This window comes from Mesitornis unicolor, unplaced genomic scaffold (genome assembly GCF_000695765.1).
Source record: "Mesitornis unicolor isolate BGI_N332 unplaced genomic scaffold, ASM69576v1 scaffold7563, whole genome shotgun sequence".
Lineage (NCBI taxonomy): Eukaryota > Metazoa > Chordata > Aves > Mesitornithiformes > Mesitornithidae > Mesitornis > Mesitornis unicolor.
The window spans coordinates 48,482-72,567 of NW_010173984.1; the positions used below are offsets into that span (position 1 = coordinate 48,482).

A 24,086-nucleotide genomic window follows, 5' to 3' on the forward strand; every position below is an offset into this window, starting at 1 on the left:
GGCCGGCCAAGCCCAGCCGGGCAAGGCCGGGCCGCGCCACCCGCACTTGGGGCCACGCTGGTCAGGGCCGGTGCCAGACAGAAAGCTAGGCATGACCTGCACCTCCCTTAAATACATGAATTTGCAGGGGCACTGATTGGCTTGGCCCTGGTCAGAGGTGGGTCTGACAAAAGGCAAAGGGGGAGCTTTCCAGGTAGCTTCTGAAAGGGCCATCTCCGTAGCCCTTTCCCCATTACCAAAGACACAACCAAAACCCCTCACAGAAAACCCAATACATAAACTTTGCAACACTCATTTCCCTTCATTGCATTACAATCTGCAATCACCTCTGACCCATGCAACTTACAGTTTTCAGAAAAGTTTGTTTAAGCATATTTGCTGTCTACAAAGATGTCTATAGAAATCCATTATGCTTTTTACTTTCTGCACATTTTTATGATTCCAATAGATGTTAATTATGTGCAAGACACAATGTGTTGATATGAGTTTTGAGACAGAAATCAGCAGTAGTACTATTGTATTTGATCAAAATTTTAATACTTCTCTTGAATATTGTTTGTCTGAAACATGACTCCACATTAGAATCTGATGCTCTCTAACATGAATAAAACCACCAAAATATGGCTTTGTATTGTTTTGTATACTCTCATAATCTTTATTTAATGTATGCTGTGTAAGCTACTGCTGAAGACAAACACAATCTGATCAGGATGTTGCAAAGGCAGAAAAAACAACTCCACACACACAAAAAAGTAAAAATATGGGAGTATTTAGCAGAGAAAAAGAAACAAATATTTGGAGTCCTAGCAGTAATGGACACAGAGTATTTGATCCAAATATTCTAAAATAATTTCTGTCTAATATAACCTACATTTTGGTTTTAGTTACATCAGATTTGAATCTGGTGTTATGCTTCTCAAGTGTGCAGGGTACAAGTCAAGTGATTCTCGTACTGGCCAATTTTGATTTTTAAAAATACTCAGCTAAGAATCAGACTCTTCTGATTGAAGCAGGCCAGCAGAGTGGTACTCTGGCTGGACCCTAGGATTTGTTCACATCTGAAGGTCCTGCTGGCTTAACAGGGCATAATAGGTTGATAGACACAAAGGCTAATCTTTTGTACTACAGATGGTTTCAAGTAGAACAAAGGAAAAGAGCTCCAGGAGAACAAATATATCTCTGAACATCAGAAAATAATTACAGAGATGGCTTGCATTGCTTTTATGGTACATATATTATTGGGATCCTGGTTGTTTTCTGCTTGTAGAATACCCGTGCCTGCCAGCAAACTCACATAGGCTAGGAATAACCATCCTATTATAATAGATTTAGGAAGCTAGTGCTAAAAAATCTCTCAAGAATGTCAGGCTTCTATAGGGGCAGGATTAAAAGGAACTCTCTTCATTCTTCTTAGAGAAACCTCCCCACCTATCAAAATCAGCAGGGTGCTCTTGTCCCAACAGAGGCTATCTGCATACTGAGCTGCATTAGCAGAAGTGTATCCAGCCAGCAGGTTGCTGGAAGGGATTCTTCCCCTGCATTCGGCTCCTGTGAGGAGTACCATGTCCAGTTGTGGGGTCTCCAGTACAGGGAAAACATTGACTTAATGGAACAAGATCAGTTAAGGGACTGTAGCATGTGATGTATGAGAAGAGGCTGAGAGAATTGGGTTTATTCAGAGAAAGCTAAGGGGAGACCTTATTGCTATTGACAGCTGTCTAATGTGAGGGTACAACTATCTAATGGGAAAAAACAGATCTGGACTTTTCTCAAGGTGCATGGTGAGAGGTGACGAGGGTGAGAGGCAATGGACACAAGTTGCAATGTGGGACATTGCAGTTAGATATAAGGCAAAAGTGTGGTCAAACATTGGAACAACAGTCCAGAGATTATGTGAATTCTCAGAGACTCAAAAGATTCAAAACCAAACCTAACATGGCCCTAAGAAACTTGCTCTAATTTGACCTGCTTTGAGTGGGGGACTAGACCAGATGGCTTAAAGGTCCCCTTCCAGCTTATGGGCTTCTGTGGTGCAATGAAAGGAAATAGGAGAACAGAAACGCTTTATTCATGTTCTTGTGCCAAACTTTTACCAGGTCACCATCTACAGTACTGTGAATGCTTGGTACACCATAGGGCATAGTCAGGGTAGCAGTAGCTTTGGGTAATGAATTACATTATGGATTTATCCAGATCATTTTTTGATCTTAATATTTTTGTTTTTGTGGTTGGCAGTTGATAAATTAGTTTTAAGGTGTTCTTGAAGATCTCTTTGATCTTACTTGCAGAGTTGTTGAAAACTACCAAGTTAACCTAATTAGGAGTGGGCTTTATTCTCAAGGTTGGTTTTCCCCCTACCTCTCTAACATGTAACCACATTTTCTTTTTAGTTTAATTAATGCAGCTTCAGTTCTTGACTTTGGGATGCTTTAGAGTAATTTTCCTCCTTCCTTACAGAAGAAAAGAAAAGGGTCTTTGTACACTACTGTAGAAATATCAGAAGCGTTAATAGCTATTGTCCATACTACTGTTATACAACTACACAAGAACTCTTAGTAAACAAGAAAGTTTGGTTTACTTCTAGCTTGATTCCTTGCCAAAACACTATTTTTAACCAGAGTAATAGCTCAGAAGACTAATGCAGATCTTTCAAATGAACTTTTTATGCATTTTTTTAATAGTGGTGCCATTGTTTTAAAATGTTCTATAACCATCTAATGTTAATTGGAGGAAAATTCTGCTAAAGAGCGGTGGAAAACATAAGACATGTAAATTTCCAGCCTGTATAGGATTCTTAATGTAGCAGTGATAGTTAATACTAGAAATGTATTGAAAATTTGAAATGTTCATGAAAATGCACAACACATATTTTTCATTTCTGTAATTCAGCAAGAGTTAAATATAAGTAATTTCATTTTATACTTTGATTAGCTTCTGACTGTTTTTATGTGATCAGCATGGCCTCACACATATACCTGTGATTCATTAAAAACATTAACATACAATGCTTTTACCTTTTGTCAGTCCTCTTCTGTGCATCAGCACAGGGTCCATTATGGGCCAAATGCATAAACTGCAGCTCTTGATACTTGTTATTAATTGCTTTATCTTCTGCATTACACTGGAGATGAGGATCATTGTCTGCTTTCTAGTTAGTTGGAGAGGAGGCATTGCTCTTCCTGAGCAGGGCAAAGGACATTAATAGCTTCCAAGGTCTTCTTCAGAAGAAACTGATGCAATGTAAGTTACTGCATTTCACAGCCCTTTTAAATGAAAGTGATCAAGTTTCAGCCACTGAGAGGAGAAACTTGTTTTCTTTATTCTCTGCTCTCTGTGAAACTCAGGAGAATTCAATAGAGATATTAACTGTCAAAAGGAATGCAGAGGGGATTTGCTTTGGTGTCAGTTTGTCCCAGCAAATGCAAAAACCACATTGTATAGGAGAATTTCATGTGATAATTTCCTTGGAAGCCTGAAGCCCCACAGCCGGAGACAGAGGGACTTGACACCTGGTGACAATTACACTCAGCTTGGATGATGAGTTACTGCTGCTGAACTGAGATGTTGCCAGCCATGTCTGTCACTGTCAGTGACCTGTCCCATGCTTGAAATTGGAGTGTTTTATGTCTTGCCAGATGCAGAGCATACAAAATGTTTAGCTTTTCCTCTCTTCCTCTTCTCTAGCCTCAGTAATAAATCAGTTCCTGAACGCAAGTGAAGAATAACAAAAGTATAAAGCTCCAAGAACCCTAGTGGTTTTTACCATGTAGCCATGGCATGGGAGGGTATAGGCAGCTGTGTCAGTTTTTCACATTAATGTGAAATAAGTGTAATGTTTCCTTTGCATCCCCAGAGAAAAGTGCTGAGCTCACAGGGGCTGGCCCAGGCTCAGAGTCATTACGTTGCTTTTCTCCCTCACTTGCCTAGGTAGTTAACAAAATAGATCCCAGGGACAGACAGTGTTCTCGCAGCATTCCTCCCACTTTTCAAATGATAACAATTTTCCCTATACTTTTCAACCTGAAGATTCCCAAAGCACTCCAAAGGGATGTCTTCACCCTCCTCTGAAATGAGCTGATTGAGAGGAAGGAGTAAGTCTTTAGTGGTAGAGAGCAGAGCTACAAGAGAAGAGTGCTTTATACCTCATCTTACCAAACAGAAACCTGACGGTTAATTTACTTGGCTATAATGTAATCACTCATTTGTGTATTTGACAATGCTGGTGCTTTTTCCCTATGCAGTGAGTAATAACATATTCAGGTCAGGAATTTGGGGTTAGAATACTGCTTCAATTATCCTATTTCAGTGGTAGGCCAGGACTCAGTCCTGAAGTTTTTGATTCACCCTAGATTTTTACTGTAGTTACTTTACTCATTTGAGTTACATCTAAAGAACTGAAGCTTTCAGCATTTTCTGTTTATCCTTTGATAGATTGTTTTCCATCTGAGTTTTAAGAACAGCAATAAAACAGCATGAGAACGTTTTCCTGAGATTAATATTTATTTTTTAAGCATGCCACCTACTGCTTGCAGTACGAAAGTCTTCGGTCAAAGTACACACAGATTGCACAACTGAAAGATTATGCATGGGTTATTTTATTGCTCTTGGTGTTATGAAAATATTTAAATGTCTGGGTCAAACTTGAGTACATTAAATGGCCAAGGGCACCAATAGGATTTTTTTCAGCTCTTTGCTATCAAGATAGGATATGTTTTTGTGGAAAGTGGTCTAAGTTTCTCTTATGAAAAGGCACTTCAGACTTCAGTGTGACTTATTCAGATGATTAATGTGGGCCACATGCATCTGATGTGGCATGAGGGTGATCGATGTTTCTTATTATCTTTTCTTTTCTGATGCAACACTTGTTTTCAAAGTCTGGATGGAATAAGTGTCTGCAGAGCATAAGGTTGTAATACTCGTTTTCATGGTGTTACATGATGGCTGTCTTTTTGGAAAACTAGCCATTGCTGGCAACAGTAGCCTCCAGTAACACAACAACCAAAATCATGTAATGAGCTACAGATTCTAATGGAGAGAGATAATCTGATCAGAAGAGCAGGCTTGCCTCCCACAGACTTGCTGGCTGCAGCTTCGTGTCTGAGAGCCTGGGAAGACGATGTTGCACAACAGTGGCACAACAGGCAGGAGACAGCTTCCTTCTTCCTCTTGGTCAAACAGCCTGAGTCATTCAAAACCTCTCATTGACCAATCCAAAGCTTTCTCACAGCCTTTTAAGAAGATATGTCAGTTAACAGGGTGTTCCTCCACCTGTTTCATTTTCCCTGTTCAGTTTTTGTTCACACAACATCACACTGTGTCCCAGAAGATTGACCAAGCTGGGCCTGTGTGAAAGTTTTGACCTCAAGTGTGAGCTCATTAGACATTTGTATCTGTCTTTTTGTGCCTTGATGCATCTTGCAATGACTTTACAGTTTCACAGTAATACCATAAGCTGGAAAAAAAATCACACCCATCTGACAGATGAGTGAAATACCGCACAGAGGGGTTGAGTGGCTGTAGTGGGAGCCCTGACTTACAGCAGACACCAAAGGAGAGCAGAAAGCATGAAGACCTGGTTTTCAGCCCTAACCACTAACCTGCCACCATCTCAGGTGCTCTGCCGAGACTCAACATTTTCTCAGAGATTTTAAACGTTCTGCAAACTCTCTTTTTTCTTCATAATGTTGTTTGCATCAGATTCAACTCAGATTAGAGATCAAAAGGAATTAGGCTACCATCAAGCTGGTAGGTACAACATAGAGAAAAGTTTTCAGAAGGTCTTCAGCAATGTCTGACACAGGAGGGAGGAAGATTACTGCAGGAGGCCTCCTGTGAAACTACTGGCAGGGTAGCAACCGGTGTCCATTGCAGTTACTTTTTTTATGATGTGGTAAAGTCAGGGGCTTTTTATTTGTTGTTCAACTTGTTCATGTGATGTGGCTCAGGGGTGGATGGGTCCTGACTCTCTTTGATGGAAAGAAAAGCTAGTGGAGATTCAGAGAACGAGATTTAAACTCAGACCTGCACATTTTGTAATACAGATTCCAGTCAAACACCTGTGTGGTTTTCATTCTTTTCATTAAGCTTTGCCTTTTTGATTGCCTATAGTCAGTCAGACCAGGAATTAGTGTAATCAAGTATAGTCCAATGGTATCAGTGAAGCTTAGCTTAGTCAATTAATATCAAGGTAGAATTATGCCCTGCATTCCAAGGAAGTTGTGGTTGTGGTTGTAATTGTTGTTGTAGTTGTTGTTGTTGTCATCGTCATCGTTATTTGTCTCGCCTTCCTTCCTTGTACCATTTATTGGACTGCCTTCCTTCTTCATTTATTTCCCACTCTGTATACTCTACAGTATGTCTTGGCCTGCAGGATGTTAGCACCTTCCTCACTTGCCATTCCCCCTTTCTCAGTCCTCTCAGAGGGAACATGATCTCAGTAGCATTGTCTTCCATGTCAAGCTGGGACACAGCAGTGGTTCAAGCAGGTTTGAAACAGAAAACCAGTCATTATGAGCCACCCTTATCCTCTTGCTATCAGCTTGAGGGCGATTCCTTCTTGTTTGTCTGTCTGCCCTCAACTCACAGGGTGTGAGGCTGCAAATAATTCCTGGTGAAAAGTCAGGGAAGTGGTGAGCATAAATCTGTCTCTTCACTTCATACATTCTTGTGGTGGATTGATATTCTGGAGTTACAATAGCTTTTTTAATAACTATGTGAAATCATAACTATGTAGAACTGTTTTCAAGTTAATTTCTGGAAGTGACAAGTAAACAGAGAAGGAAAACATCCTGTTCACTTTTATGATTTTTACAGAATTAAATTATAATTTCATATGTTGACCTACATGTGAAAAAAATTGACTTATACTTGTTTGGTGATATTTTGTGTCTGGCTCACAACACAAAAGATTATATATTGTGAAATACACTGGGAAACAGCTCAAACACTACTACTTTGTGTATATCTTCTGCAGTACACAGTGCTGCATCCTTTCCAACCTTCCTTCTGACTCAAGGAATTTAGTTTGCTGCCTTGCCATTAAAGCAAATAAGCAAAACTTAGATGTACCATAAGCTTTCTGATGTGAACACATAGAGGTGACTTGATTTGTCAGCTACTACGCTTATAATGGAGACCTCTGGACTACTGAGAAAGGAATAGAAGTGTTTTCTGGCACAAATATTTCCTTTTCATTTATTGAGGAAAAAGCTGAGAAACAGTAGAAAAACTATCCTTTGAAGGAGTGGAGGGCTAAAGCTTATAAGCCATGTATTGTTTGAAGTATGTGGATAGATAGATATAGAGATACATATATATATGTATATACAGACTATTGGAATTCCTTGCTTTTTGTAGTTTCATTTAATGAATAGCTTTTTATTGCCTACTTTTTCTAACATGAATATTTATTTTAAATGTTGTATTGAGTTTACTAATTCCTTTAAAACAATGGAACATTCCTTTCTGCAACAATCTGTCCCTCATGGTACAATACTGAGTCAAAGCAAATGGTAAAATATTGAGTCAAAGGGAATGAATACCAAGGTAAACAGTCCTTAATTTTGTGTGTTTTGGTGGGGTGTGACAAAAAGGTAGATAGGAACCTAGTTTTCAAATAGTAAAGGTTATTAGGACACAAGGACTTGGCGTCAGGCATTATCAGTATTTTCTGTGCCAGTGCCCAGGTTAAAATCTCCCCTCAGGTTCTGCTTTCAGTCTGGGGAATGTTTGAGGACCAAAGACAATTTAGGAATTTTAAATGTGTGGCATGTGCTAATGGATCATTGAAATAAACCGGTTCTTCAGAGGCTCAGCAGCCTTACATTCCTTTGCAGGTAAGGTCACTGTCAACATCCTCAGTGCCCTGTATGTCAGGGTTACAGTTAGTTGACACTGCAGGCAGCTGAAATAAAAAACACAAAAGGCTGCAACTCCTTCTTGATAAAATATTTTGTATGGTATAGTTTAATGTTAGAGAGAGGACATTGATAAAAGGATGCAAAGAGGCAGAGGTAGACTGGACTTAAGCTGTGTATATTTGTGAGTGGGTTATTCCCTGTAGTAGAAGCAGAAATATACACACACACATGCACATGCTTCTCTTTAGCTCCAGTGAGGGATGCATCTGCAGTAGTTTAAAGCTTCAGTGGGTCCTGGCAGTTAGTAAATCTCTCTCAGGTTCTCATAGCTTTGCTAATACTGGCACCCAGTCTAGACCACAGCTGTGCTATCACAAGATTTAGTTTCTGTAAAGTTTCTTCAGAAGGAACTGGTTTATCGTGCCATTGTATAATGAGAATAAATGTTCTCCATAGAAAATTCTCATGAAAAATTCATGCCTAATGTGCCCTGAGCATGTACAATTGATAGCTACACATTTTTAAGTCTTGTCAGCTTTCAATTTCTCTTTTCCTTTTCTTTTTAATTAACAAAATGCTGCAATGTGGTCTCTGTGTGTGGTCAGATCATTACATATCAATATTCTGGCTTTAAACCTTATTTTTTAAAAGTAAAATATATTATTATTTGCTGGCTTCCTCCAGGGAAATAAAAAGATGTAAATTATTTACTGTAACCAACTTTCCCTGCAGCTCCAGCTATGGAATTTAGTCACTGACCTTAAAAGCAAAAGCAAAATTGCCCTTTTTCAGTTTATGTTGTCTACACCATGAATTGCCAAACAGGAAGCTGAGATTTCCTTTCCTCAGTCACAAATTCATAAACATGCATGTAGATACTTACCTATATAGTGGTGTACTAATCTTTTATTAACCACACAAGTCTATATTGCTCATAAAACTTTTGAAGGCAGACCAGAATCTATACCATGTAGTCTCATTCCTCAGAATCAATACTGAGCAAATAAATTTATTCTACTTAGATTAATTTCCAGGTCTTTCAGGCTAGAGAATTCTATGTGCTGTGCTTTTTGTGAGTAAAGATACCTCATTCTTCTCCTTGTGATCGTCCCACAGTCTGCCTTTTCTGCAACATGAGAAATACTTCTGTGTATTCACAGATAGAACCCTCCATGTCATACCCTCTTCACACATAACAAATTTGGAAAAATACTCACAAATATCCCTTTGGTCTCACTCATTGCATCTACCCTGGTAAAAACACTGCCATTGTCCCATCCTTCTTACTACTTACTCCTGTGACCTCAGTGGATTTGGAAGGCTGAAAACTGTATTTTGAGAGGACAACCATGATAGAGTGGCTGCAGTATCTTCACCTTGCTTTTCCTTTTTTCCTTATAGACTAAAATATTAACTACTGCCAATATGTAACAAACTTGATTATTGTTTGAATTTCCCAAGTAAGAAAAAAGCCTTTATCTTTCTTTGTTTAGGTTTAGGTAGAGTTATTCTTTGGAAGGTTTACCTTTCATGTCATCAGTTGTCATTACATTTTATAAATGAATATGAATATATATTAAATTCTGCAGTAGCTTCCTTTTACCTGTTTATATTGCTGTGTTTTTACTTTAAGATCATTAGGATAGTTTCTGCCTCTGTGTGTCTGTACAGTCACTAGTACAGAAAATACTGATTTTGGTTGATCACTTGGGGTAGAATGATAACAGTGATGGTAGTGACTCCAATCTTACCATGACTTCTTTGTGTTCATATATGGGAATACAGTATTCCTATATAAGGAATCATCTTATGGTTCTTTCTTACCCCAAACCCTAGAATTTACTGAACATATTTTCTTTCTTTCCTCTGTGTCATAGTTCTTGCTTTGATGGTTTCTTTCCATAATTGATAATGGTTCAACAACTTTTTACTTTCTCTCTCTCTGTTTCATGGTCTCACTTTTTCTCATCCTTTCCAGATCAAGGAACCGTGCAAAAAGTTGTTGTCCTACCCACCAACTTCTCTGCAAGTGGAGAACTCATTTTAGAAGAGCTGGAGGTTTTTCAGGTTTGGTTTGCTTCTACTTTTACTCTTCCAATGTGTATATTCATACAAACACTGTGTTCTAAGAGACTTTAGCAAGGGCGACTGTGACTTGATAAAAGATCAAATACATGTGCCCGCTGTCAGCTTGGTACCCACAGAAAGAAGAATATAGTATGTCCCCTGTTATGAAGGCTTAAGGGATTTTTTTCCTATGTTTAAGTTGTTTATTTTTTATATTGTTATACTGCCTAGAAGGATTTTGATAATCACATTTTTACAAGGTCATGTTATAGTGGCTGGCAGAAGGCAACTTTTATCATTGGCATCACATGTTGAGACTGTAGCTATTCACAGATGGAATCTAAGATTTTTGTGCTTCTTTGATTTACTGATAATCTTCCTGATTCTGAGCTGCAGAATAGAAACAAACTAGTGTTGGTTTTGCTTAACTTCAGTTCTTCAGAGTCACGTGCCTCTGGAGTCATGAAAGTTACAAGCTTAACACAACATAAGCTGAAAAAAACCCCACAAACAGCTACAGGGAGAAGTAAGGGAATAGGCTCTGTCAATCACTTTGACATGTAGCAGCTTGTAGTAACCTAAAGAAAATGTTCACCCTCGTGTTGAAAAGCCCCTTTAAATTTTCGAGTGGACTATTCTTTAAAACAGGTAGACTCAGGCCAAATGGTAGTACACATCTGTAAACTTAGTTAAGGGTTTTGTCATGAGCTTTATTTCATTGATTTCATTGAGGGGATACAAAAGGGAAAATTTAAGCTTTTTTATCTAGACAGGCAGCATGAACAATTTAAGAAAATGAATATACTCTCTGTTAACCCTTATCAAGGCGTAATTGGTCTTCCTAGGCTTTTGTTGAAGACTTCCCTTTAAAAAAAGATATATGTGAGTAATATTACCTGAAGAGTACTGAAAGGAAGATTAATACAGCAAGCACATGGGTGGCTGAGAGGAATCCTGATGCTAAATCTTGTTTCTGGGCCTCTGTGCACATACTTTTTTATACTGAACCCTAAAAACCACAATATCATAACCTCTGCTGTTGCAATCTGTACGGGCAGCATGACAGTATTGTGATGAGTCTCCCTGAGAGAGTGGGAATGAGCTCATTGTCTGTGTGCTAGTAAATATTGAGAGTAAGCAAAGCACTGATTCCTTTCCAGAGTAAAAGCAAGAAAAAGAGAATGAGGCATGGGATCCAATGTTGCATTTGACCTTGAGTCTCTAGACAGTTCATTAAATACTACAGCATCTCTAAACTCCTTCAACCCAGTGCCAATTCACATGATTCGCAGACAGATTTTTCAGTCCTGGCCTCCCTGCTCTGCTTGTAGTCTACTGCTATTAATCCTGGCCCACAATTATGGCTTTGCTTTGTCACTAAGCAAATGCTAAATCTTAAAAAAATGCTGAACATTTTTATTACCACCAATTTTATCATTTGTTTGGATGAGAAGAATGAACTGCTTCATTTGCTTAAGGCAATGAATGTGATAATTCCTTTTCCAGCTCTTTAATATTTGGTTTGGACGCAGACAATAATAAACTGCAGTGATGACACACAGTAGTATACAGTGCTGTCTCTGGGAAAGAAACATTCAATAACACAGATACCATTTTTAATTTTCTAGTCATTGATAATCTGAAAGTATATGTTGGATGGTAACCAGACTATGTGCACTGTAGATAATGTGTAGGAGAAATATGACATATTCTTATCCGAATCATGTGGTAAATATGCATGCTATTGTATGATTTTTCCTTATCATCATCATCAAAGGACAAACATAATTTCTTATTTCAAAGTGAGAGTGATGGCTTCAAAATACATTGCTCCTATATTGCTGAGATATTGATGCAGGTTAATTAGAAGTGTACAAAAAACTTGTTAGTGCACATGAATAATAATAATGAGGTTGAGTTTAGCCAATACATTTAGTGAGACATTAATTTTTTTTAGAATTTGTTTAGTTCTGAAAATAGCAAAATATCAGTAGGACTGAGTGATGCCTTTCCAAGATAGGAAGAATTATAGTTTTCTTAGATATGACTTAGGTTTTACTGAATTTTAAATTTTAATGTTGGGACAGTGTTAATAAGAGAATGCTTGTAAAAGTGGTTTGGAATTTTGTCTTTCAGAGTAATTCTCCTATAACAACAATGAAGATTTCATCTAAAAAGGTAAATAAAAGTGGAATGCTTACTTAGTGCTTATTAATTGAGAAATAAATTAACTTAAAGATGTTAGAATACCAATCATTGTGTAATGTACTAAATATAGGCAGAAGATTTTGCATAATAAATATGAAGAAACTTGACTGGAGTTTGCATGAGCTGTTTATATGCTCCAGAGTCACTAAGATAAAATAATTTCTATTTATTATGTATCACTTCTGATTCACTGAAAGCGTCAATTTTTTTGTTTTGTTTGACAAGTAAGGAAAAAATGTACTAAAAGAGGAAATATTCCCTCCCCTGTTTTTTCTAGAAGTCCTAACTGAAGTTTTCCCCTTGTAAGTCTGGTCAGTGCACAAAGGCAGAGTTGGAGCTGTTGAGTCAATGGTGCAATTGTGTGAGTTTGTTTGTTGGTAATAATGATGGCAGTAAGAATGATTAAAACAGCTGAGGGCTTTTCTGCTGGATGTTAAACACACAAACTAAAATATGTACTCCATGATTTTGCAAGCAATATGTTGTTCACTATTTTACAAAACAAAGAATAAGTAAATATTATTCACTAAATTGAATTCAGTGTAATTTTTTAGTTTTATGACAGAAAGATCAGGAGAGTTTCTAGGGTTTTGTTCAAAAATAATTTATATTTTATGAATAATTGATTAATTGTTTCTGAGTAAAACAGTCATTTTGGCCCAGATTTTGGTGATGACCTATTCACTTCTTTTGCAAAAGCTCTCATTTATTATAAAAGTTCTATTGGCTTATTTTTCCAGGTATATAAGCCTATCAGAATCTGTCCCTAAGCTCCAATATAATCTCCAGGTTTTATGTTATTGGAAATCTGTGCACTGGAGAATCCAACTAGGAACTCTGCATAATATTTATGAAAGTGACTATATGCAGAGAAAATACTTAGTTCAAAGGCTTAAGCCAATAATCCTCACTGAATAAGAACCAAGTTCTCAAATCTGAGCAATATTAACTCTGCCTGTCTGCCCCAGAACAGAACAATGACACTCAATGTCCAAAAAAACATTAACATTCCCCAGTGTTTCTAAGTGTTTTCTAACAGGAAGGTGGAAATATTATAGGCCAGTTCACCTGGGAGATTTCTGTTTATCTTGGCTTTATATATATTAGTGGCTCCCCTCTTGGTCTTGAGCTAATTCCAAAATTAATTGAAAGGTTTTTAGGTGTGTTATCCGAGTCTTGAGTGAAGCTCCTCCACATCTGAAATAAATCTTTCTATTTCATTCTACAGCAACAGTTGTACGTGAGCTCTGACGAGGGGGTTACCCAGGTGTCCTTGCATCGCTGCCACATCTATGGCACCGCCTGTGCTGACTGTTGCCTAGCTCGAGATCCGTACTGTGCCTGGGATGGCAGCTCCTGCTCCAGGTTTTATCCCACAGGGAAAAGGTGAGCAGTGTTAAGAGAGAAGTTAGCAAGGAAAGGAGGCTTTTGTTCTGCTCTGTAGCCTGGGGTGTTGTAATGTGATGGAGAAGTGGGATGTGATTCCTTCCAGGAGCGTGTACAAACAGTACTTCCCTAGCTGTTGTGCTTGGCATTGTTCATCACCTTGGAATGCATGCTTCAAAAGTGTATGATAAAGAGCTTGCTTTTTCATATTTAAAGAAATGGACTGAAAAAAGAAAGAAAAAAACCTTTCTTAATCATAAATATTAATCCTTCTGTCTCATGCACACAAAATCAGTAAAACATTTATTCCCTTTGTTTAAATTCAGTTGCTTACTATGGATGTAATTATGGTAGTCCTAAATACAGCCAAATATCTCTGAGGCTGTCTGAGGAATAAAGTGATTTTTTTTTCTTTGTTCCTCATTTGCTCCTAAGTGAGAAGAATTATTTCCAGGGAAATTTTAGGCAAATGTGATTCCATGTAATGCCTGCAGATTTGGGGTTTTTGACATGAGATTTATTAAAGCAGACAGGGAAAGCAATTTCTTTTTAATTTACAACAGAGCTAATAGTCCATCTCATAATTCTTATGCAAAACAGGAGCCTCTTTCCTCCTCCCAGGGGAAATATTTAATTGTAGGAGGCTGTAGTGAGCTCTTGTATTACTAAGATTTCACTTCATATACAAACAAAGCTACAGAATACACAATGAGGCATTGCTGCAGTGAAGACAAACCTTTCAGATATACACCAGAGCTTTGTCCTCTGTGTGCTACTGTGCTCACTGCCTGCACCTGAGCTGCCAATGCAGAGGAACAGATACAGTTAATACAGATTTACTCCTTCACCTACATGGAGGTAGTGGAAACAGACAAAGCTTGGCTCTGCTTCAGTGACCCAACCAGCTGATGGTAATGTCATCCTCTGGGAATACAGACAATTGCTTTTGCCATTGCAAAGTTTTCTTGATTAATTCCTAATTTCAGACTAAAAGATAAAGCCCAACCTGGCCATGCAGCAATTGGTAAAGTACCTGGGGATTTCACTGCTTTCAATCAGCATGTTCAGCCTCCAGTCTGCAAACTGGTGGTTTTCTTCCATGGAATAAAGATCAGAAGATGGGGAGAGAGAAAAGGAAAATCCACAAGTCTCAGGCCACCTAACTCCTACACTAACATAGCTGCTGAAAGATACACTGAGCAGCCAGGTATACCCAGCCTGTGCAGTTTCCAGTGGATTCCTTGCCATCCCCATTGTATACACCCAGAGTTATTTCCAGTGAGGCTTGCTTTCATGCAATTTGCTTTTTATACCAAACCAAACTAAACATCTAAAACTGTATAGAAAAAAAAAATCTGTTTTTCATATGTAAAGGAAATTAACTGTCCTTTATCTAATGGGAGATTATGAAGGAGAAAACATTGGTAGTTAGAGCCAAATCCTGTAGTCTAGTCAGGTATCTTTCTGCTGGACACATTTGCTTATTTGCTGCTTTTGACACTTCTGTCTCCTGTGGGTTACTATGGTTCATCTTCCAACATTGATTTACCTCAAAACACCTGATAGTATTATCTTTATTTTCTAACCACCACCTTCTGAACCTTCTTTTTAATAAATATCAGACAGTAAGTTTACATTCTCAGCACTGCTTAATGGAAGCGGCATGCCATTTCTGGCAGTGTGGAGCAGCTCATGGTAGCACAGGAATCCTGAAATTCACTCAGAAATTCTTCATTGTCTCCTTTGACTCACATATATAGTTCACAGGGGTTAAAGACCCAAGGCATAACATGAAATATTTTTGATGGTAAACTTCAAAAATATACTTGGAATGTCAGAAATTACTCATTTGAAATGTCACCTTTCAAATGTTTCCTTTTAAAACAATGCAGTGAAGGATCAGGTGACACAGGGTTATAAACACTGTCTCTGAGTGTCTGTGCAGTACCTGGTATAATGTGACCACAGAGGCATTGCCCTTTGCTCAGTGGTACCGGAGCTCCAGGGGGTTTTCATGGTTTCTGATCCTGTGTCATTAGCGGATAGTTCAGAATACAGCTCTCACATATCCCAGCAGCATCCGTTTGCAACAGTCTGTCACCAATATATTTTTGTTGAACTTGATAAATATTGAACTAACATACAGAATATTCAGTAAACAAAATGTCTTAGAGTCATAGAATGGTTTAGGTTGGAAGAGACCTTAAAGACCATCCAGTCCAACCAATTTTTATTCTTAAGAATAAAAAATTCATCTACCAGATATTCATGCACTGAATTCTGTGAGCTATGACCTCCTAGCTGAGAAGAACTGAAATGCCAATATTCCCAGTCCCAGTAAGTTCCATAGCTAATTTGCTACATAGCTAATTTGTGATTCTTGCATCTGTCTTCCGAGTATTGTAACGAAGTCCCATTTAGAAGTATTCTGAGACTTGGTGAGTTTGAATATCTTTTGGAAATAGTCACATACCCTCAAGTACAGGACAGGACTGAATCTTAGCTTTCCACCATTCTGGATGAATATTCCAGTCACTCTGCTACCAAGGTGGCTAAAGGCACTAAAAATAAGGTGCCTGCCAAAACTGAGGAAGTAACATCCTCTGTATCGTAATGTTCTGTTAGTGCATTAGATAGGAGCATCATATGTATCTCATTCTTAGGTGCTTGTGTTTTTGAAGAGTTCCAGCTGGAGGTTCTGGCTTTGAACCTTAGGTCTTGCAAGAGTGAACTTACGTCTATTTCATGCATCCCCTCTAACCCTTCCATCTCTATACCACCATTGTAAAACTACTTTAAAAACTACAACCATTTTATAAACTTCAGCAAACTGATCATTCATTTCAATTGTAGCTTCACTCTAGCGACTCTGACAAGAGTAATGAACACTCACAGTAGGTCATGAACTATCCTTAACAGTTGATCTAGTAAAAAAAAAAACTAAACCCACAACTAAAAAGGTGTTTATTTGCTGTGTAGCTATCTTGAAATAACATTTTGTTTGTGCAAAATATTTCAGGAGGAGTCGTAGGCAAGACGTGAGACATGGAAACCCTCTGACTCAGTGCCGAGGTTTCAACCTGAAAGGTACTATAATTTAGAGATCCTCATGCTATATAAAGAACACATGGCTTTCCTCTATGTGATTCATCATGGTTCACATTATCTTTGTAGTTTACTGGTAAAGCATAGTTATTTTCCAGGTCTGAGTTTTGTTTTGATTTGATTTTAACATCTTTCCTTGCAATTAGATGAAACTTGCATATGTATGATAAAATGGCGAACCATGAAATGCATAGTTCAGCGTACATGAAATGAGAAGCTGACAGTGTTGACTAGAAATAGTTACGGTTCATTTGAAGGTTTTTCTACTTCTAAATCCCTTCAGTCTTTATTAATGCCTCTTCATGCATTTAAGTCTTGGGCCTGAGAATTATTCTGAATATTTGATGCTATATTGAGTTTTTAAGCACATCTTTCAGCAAACAGCAGGTTCTAACTTGGCTTTTGAGTTATGATTATTCCTTTCTCCCTTTACATGGGAAAATAAACAGTTACAAATCTCTTTATGAAGTCTCTTATTTCCAGCTGTACAACTGTTTAGTCAGCCTGGCATTGTGCAGCTGGACAGGGGAGCCAATGCTCTGCACTCCTAGCTACCACTTTCTCCAGATTGATGGACACCAGTCAAATACGGCCAAAGTCATAGCAGGAGTAGACAGACAAACAAAGGCAGCTTAATCCTCTTCAACCCCATGCATGTCTGAGCTAGGTGGTGGCAATGTATGCCATCAAACCAAGGACACATGTTAGAACTGTGCTCGTGTCACCTCTGCTTCTGAGCCTGCATTTTGAAGTGCATTCTTATCTGTACCATCTGGAGGTCAAATAATAGACGTGGCTGTAAATTTTTGATTGATTTTTTTAAATAAAAGAACAATACTTTAAGAGGTACATGTGAAAGGTTCTGTTTATAATAATGCTTAAATGCTTTCCACTGGGTCTCGGAAGAATCTCCTGGATCAAAACAAACCACAGCAGTTAGTTGGGTATAGATCTCTCAGCCCAAATGTGGCTAATCCTGCCCTAGCTGCCAATCTACAGCACCAGCGGGTCTTTCACCATGACTCAGGTCACTTATATGAAGCTGAGTAGCTTGTGCAGGTCATTACAAAAGATGAACCCACCATTAGAGTATGCACCTGAGGTCTGAGAGATCCATATTAAAGCTTAGGCTCTGAATTGTGAAGTACCTTGAGCTGCATGACCTACCTTGCAGGCATGTGCTGTGACCACCCGCCTGTTGTCTGTCCCAAGGGTGGGTGCCTCCTTTTTCCATGTGGAAAATGTGAGAATGTCAACTGTCTGCTCTCTGGGCTGAGGGGAAACAAATGTTTAAACCTTGACAGTCTTGTGAAACAGGTTTCCTGTTTTCCAAACATTTTTTAATGTGGCTATATTTATAAGTTTATGTGTTTTAGCAACTTTAAAGGATGTTTTGGTGACAGCAGTGGGATATAGCATAGCTAGATGGCAGTTGTTTCCCCAGTGGGAAAAAAAAAAAAGATAAAAAGAATCAGCAAGTTAGACTCTCAAAATATAATTAAAGCCATTTATAGCAAAACTACTCTGTTTGGGGGAAAAAATGATATCTACCTAAAGGACAAAATAGCAGAGAGCCAGGCAATAGCAAGAATTCTTCCAAGTTCATAGGGAGCTGTAATCTTGAAACAAAGTCTTTAAACATGATAGGTTGCATACTTTAGACCTCTCAGCATGTATAAACTCAACATTTTTTGGCATATTGCAGTTTTTAAATAGATCGTCTATATCTAAGGGGATTGTATGATTGCTTTTCAGATGTTCTGTTTGATATTGTTATGCTTGTGTTAGCTCTTATGGCCACTAGAGAAATGCATTTGTATTTCCTCAATCTTTCTTAGCATGTATAAGTAGTAGTACAGAGTAGATAAGAAGTTAGATATATATTGATCAATTAAACGGACAAAAATGCCTTTCTGTAGTACACCTAGTTCCAGTGGGCATTAAAACAATGATGTGTTACAGCTCTGATTCTCACTACTCCACAGCTACAGATAGGTCACCCCACATTTTGCCAGCTTATAATCTTTGAATGCAAAATATTTCCACATTATTTTCCTAAAAGTTATAGTTTTTTTGGTACAAACTCATAAATGTCCTAGAAACTTTGAAGGGCTAGAACTGAGCAAAGTCTCATTCCTTTAGTAGAATAGATTCCAATTTAACATCTCAGTCGATGAAAGAAGCTGAAAAGCATGAGAGAGAGAGAGTCTGAGGAAAACCAGTCTTAGAACTGTCAGATTTTAGACATGTAGACCTTTAAATATTTGCATTTCCCATGTTATTTGGTATCCATTGCTCCTTTGTAAAAAAAAAAAATTAAAAAATTGTATTTCATCTATGATGTAAGCTTTTGGAAATGTGTGGTTTTCAGTACAATTGTGATTTGGGCCAAGCAATGAGCATCTAAAAGTTCCTATCGGTAACTGCCAATTCTTCCATCTATCAAGGCTATAAAGGGGCACAAGAAATCCAAGCGATGACATACAGTCAGCACTTGCCCAGGTGTTGCTAGAGTGCTATAAATCTGTCCTGCTCCCTGTTGCTGGCCTGTCTACGTATTCCTTGCCTTTCAAATTTAGAGCCAAGTTCTTTCCCTGCTTCACAACAGAAGCAGATGAGTGGGAGCCAAGCCTGCCCTCTCTCGCCTCTCTGTAATACTGCAGGCAGCTGGGATGGACGGAGCCTTCTTTAGGGGATGCTGCTGTATTTTGAATCGTACGACCAAGTTACCCCACTTGTAAATAATGAAGTGTGAATAAATGTATTAAATACTTTATTCTTCTTTGGACAGCTCTAGACAGATATTCTTGTAGATAGAGAATGAGACCGTTTCAGGGAATGATATCCCTGAGCTCAGTTATCCCACCAGCAGAGCTTGCCAGCCCACAGGTTTGTATCCTGCTTTGTCAGAACAGACCATGTTGGATTGAAAACACTTATATTTGGAACTAGGTGTACTTCTTCTCATTTTATTTCATTTTTCGAATATTTTGGGCCCAGTATTACTTATTTTTGGCTGATACCAGGATCAGATATATTTCATTTTACCTGTATTGCAAAGTTACTTGCTTTTTATATCAAATCATCATTCACAGTAGCCTGACCTGCTTTCTTTTTCTTTCTAGCATACAGAAATGCTGCAGAGATTGTTCAGTATGGAGTAAAAAACAATACCACCTTTCTCGAATGCACTCCCAAATCTCCTCAGGCTTCTATTAAATGGCTACTACAGAAAGACAATGACAGGAGAAAAGAGGTGAGTGATGCGAGTGGTAGCTCTGGCAGGGACCTCAGTCAGCATCTCATCCACTACCTGGACACAGACTAGGGGACGTTTGTGTTTTCATCAGACAGTCTGGTGACAGTGAAGCTGGAGAATTGGTGTGGATGTAGGACAGTGACCAGTGCTTTACTGATGAAAATAAGGGCAGACTCTTCAGTATCACTGAGACTTGACTCCTCAGCCTTAGCCATTTATCTCAGAGCCGAACAGCTATCAAAAAATTCCTGTCAGGTCCTAAAGTCAGGGAATTAGTTAATGAATTTTTCCTTCACACCTTACTAATTGCAGACTGAAGGTTTGCAGCACTCAGGACTTCTTATTGATCTGAGGAAATGGGCATAAAAGCAATAACCTGTATAAAGTTCAGGAAGAAGTCAGCATGCAGTAGCCCTTCTGTGCTATTGAAGGGATAAAAGGCAAAAGTGGGAGAAACGTGAAAGGTTTCTTTAGCAAGAAACTAGTCCAGGCTAAGAACACGTATTGACAAAAGCATTTCCCCACCATGGTGCAATCACATTTTCCATTACTGCACTCTAAGGTTCTCAAGTTTCAGTACTGTAATATACAGTATGATTCTTTATGGGGAATGTGCCCTCCTTAAGTAATATTAAAGGGGGAAAAATCCATTTCAAGTCCAAGGCAGTTGCTATATGAATAAAAAGGAACATCTTTCAAAAGGAAATATTAAGTAATACGGTGTCTGTTGATAGATTGTAAATACTCTAAAGCATTTTTCTCATATCAGGCCATTTTCCAAAATCAGAGAGGACTTACAAGCCTTTCACTCAGTCTTTCATGCTGTTTTTCTCATGTACTCTTCAAAGACTCAAGCCATGTCTTGGCGATCTAGGTGCAGTTCTTTAACCCTTTGCTTCAGCAGAACATCTCCCTTTTTTGTTCTGATGTTCAATAACTGTATTAGAATCAATGCAGTCTTAAATAACAACAAACTATAGCAATCAAAGGGTTAATTACATTTCAAGCTGTCAGGTTTCTGAAAATCTTACCTCCACAATGTCTACAAAAGTTTACAATAACAGAATAGCATAATAAATAAATTAATTCCCAAGAGAATTGGTTATAATGCCAAGTGCAGTGGCAAAACAGAAAAATAATTCCTAAAAATACCAGCACTTATATTCTTTAATTATGGGTTAAATTAGGGATTTTTACACTTCACAGCTGATATGCAAAGAGACTTGTGCACAGTCATTTATAATCAGACAATAACTCAACAAGCCGTGGTAAATTCCTTCCTTTGGATAATGTGACCATCTCTGGGACTGTCCAGAGTCTGAAGTCAGGAAGAAAAGAGGAGAGTAGACAGTTTACTCTTGGTTTCCAATGAGCCAGGTCCCAGCTGAGGCCACTGTGATGAAAGCTTTTATACCCGCCTACAGACTCTGCAGTGCAGAGAGAGTTCTTCAGAAGTCAGCCCTGGGAACCTGCTCTAAGACAAAATGTTTAACCAGAAGCCACCTTGTGTTCAATGACAGATCAGCACCCACGTCTGCACCTTTCATTCATGCAGTCTCAAGCAGCAACCTCTGATGCTGAGAGGTTCTCAGGGGTGTATCCCTGGCAAATAAAAGTTCATTTCCTCAGCTTTGCTATTTGAATATTATGAAAACTCTTTTTTTGTGTAGTCTCCAGATTTGCACCTTTGTCCTCATTCTGATCAAATCTGTTGTAACATAATGAATGAAAATATTGAAGTCATTTTCTTTAGGGACACTTACCTGCCTTGAGATAAGTTCTCTCCTAACAGCAGCAATAACTGATCTCTGGGAGATGTGCTAAAGCAAAATATAGTACTTTTAAGAAAACCTTAAAGAAAGACAGACATGTTTGAAGTGAGACTTAGCAAGAGGTCCAATGCTGTGTTGTTCCATAACACTCCTTAAAAAATTTCCTCTGCCTTTTTGCCCTTTAGGTCAAGTTGAATGAGAGGATCATAGCTACTGAGCAAGGACTCCTTATTCGCTCTGTCCAGGACAGCGACCGGGGGCTTTACCACTGCATCGCGACAGAGAACAGCTTCAAGCAGACCTTAGCGAAGATCAATTTCAAAGTGTTGGATTCAGATATGGTGTCCTTCATGACTGACAAGTGGTCCCCTTGGACCTGGGCAAGCTCAGTACGAGCCCTGCAGTTCCACCCAAAGGACTTTGAGGGAGCTTTCAGCCACTCAGAAATGCAGATGATCAACCAGTACTGCAAAGACAGCAGACAGCAAGGTCAGCAGAGGGAAGAATCCCAGAAGATGAGAGGGGACTACAGCAAACTGAAGGCCCTTATCAATAGCAGGAAAAGTAGAAATAGAAGGAATCAATTACCTGGCTCTTAACTTTATTTCATAGTAATAGATATCTTTGTCCTCACTGTAGAGATTTTATATTTGTCTATTGAGAACAAATTTGAGCAAATCTGATAAAAAATTAAATTAAAATCCAACAAGCCTCAGGAAAGATCTGTCTCCCAGTCAAATGCAGTGTAACTTAACTAAATAAAATAATTCAGAGCATTTTCTTTCCTAGATGCTTACTGACACTAGGTTGGGCTCTGTCCTAGAAGCAGAACTGGGTATATATCTTAAACCTTATTATCTTTAATATCTCTCTATTTAATTACAGCTGAACAGAAATATTTACAAAATCAATTTATTATCTTCCAACTCCAGAACTGTAACAACTGGACTGGTGGTGAAAGAATCTGAGTTAAGATGCATGCTCAAAGGAGGATGATACTAAGATTTCCTTGCACTGCATTTAAGAACATGAGTTTCTTCTTGTTTACTGTTCAATATTGGGTTTACAGCTTTCACTCATTGTTCCAATCATGTGAATGCATGCTGATAGGAAGCAAGTAAAGTATAGTAGAAATGTTTCATTCATTCAGAGGTCAAATGAAGAAATGAGTAGAAAAAAAAACCACAACAAAATTTATACTTTATCAGAGGAAACACTGATTACTGTGCATAGCATGAATTGTAATTAACGAGTTCTGCAATGTAACTTAAAATATCTCTGCTCATATTGATTTTTATTAAAATAGGGTGTCCTATAACACTACATAGCTTTATAAGTGGCACAAAGCTAACAGGAGAATGTTCGTTATACATACAATTTTGAAAAACACCTAAGTGACTTAGGTATTTTAGCTATTTTTCAAAGAATTAGTCTCCAATTTTCAAAGGACAGAATGTGGGTATACTGTATCGTGTTTACTCAGAAAATAAAAATAAATATTATCTTTAATCTGTTCCATGGTTAAATTGGAGCTAGTCTGCAATGTGGAAACAAGTAATGAGTATCTTTGAAAACTTAAAAACATTATTTTTACAACTGTTTTCTCAACAGTGAGAATATTTATCTAGAATTTTTAAATTAAACCATTTCCATTTTCCAGGCTTTGTACCCTTTTTCTTTTCAATGTTATTTTCAAAATTTCCTCTTATTTTCAGTTTTGTGCTGAAAATAAGATCAGGAAAAGGAAAAGAAAAAAAGAATGAGGGAGAAATAAAGCTGAAAAATGGGTTTGGGTCTAAAACCAAAAAGTATCACAACTTGAGAGACATGTTTAAACAGAATATTTTTGTTTAAGAAGCAGCTGTCAGGTCTAATGAAGTATGTCTAGTTGAAAATTGAATAAATGTGCATCAAGCCATCCTGGGAAAAATGATCACTTTTTTTTTTGAGCAACACTAATGCCAAAAAATAGGAACAAATGTTCCTCATTTTACTATGTAAGAGTGTTCTAGAAGCCACTGAGTCTGTTTAAAGGAGATAGAAAACAGGGATAAAAAATGTATGAGTACCTTAGAAAAACTGTCATTTATTCTACGATATTTTATGACAGTATACAAAAGTATAAACTGATCTTCAGCTCAAAGCTGAACTATGTTAAACTCCAAAAAAAAAAAGGTAAATTTCTGGAAAACAAAAATTGAGTGAAAGTAATTTCTGAACCCAGCGAAGATAAGAAAAAATATGTTTTAAATTTTGTAAGTTCTAGACAGTAGCAGATGGATACTGTATATTAAAATGTAGCATTAAACATTTTAATGGGTCTTTTTGAAACTCTTTGGGCATTATTTTGATTTTGCTTCTATTAGAATACTCTGGGAGTAACTCCACAGGATGCTGGAGAACACCTCTGGGTTTGTGCCAGAGTGAATT

At 38.0% G+C, this 24,086-nt stretch overlaps 1 protein-coding gene across 1 annotated transcript in view; it reads left to right on the top strand.

The window, feature by feature from the left end:
* SEMA3C (sema domain, immunoglobulin domain (Ig), short basic domain, secreted, (semaphorin) 3C) overlaps positions 1-22,365 on the top strand; it is a gene marked incomplete at its 5' end in the record, with an annotated part of 54,039 nt that extends 31,674 nt beyond the window's left edge. Inside the window, 6 exons of the mRNA XM_010180894.1 lie at positions 9,838-9,926; positions 12,063-12,104; positions 13,363-13,520; positions 16,540-16,607; positions 19,751-19,881; positions 21,842-22,365. Of these exons, the coding sequence (XP_010179196.1) occupies positions 9,838-9,926; positions 12,063-12,104; positions 13,363-13,520; positions 16,540-16,607; positions 19,751-19,881; positions 21,842-22,255 (902 nt within the window). The remainder of the gene's footprint in view (positions 1-9,837; positions 9,927-12,062; positions 12,105-13,362; positions 13,521-16,539; positions 16,608-19,750; positions 19,882-21,841) is intronic.
* Between the last annotated feature and the right edge of the window lie 1,721 nt (positions 22,366-24,086).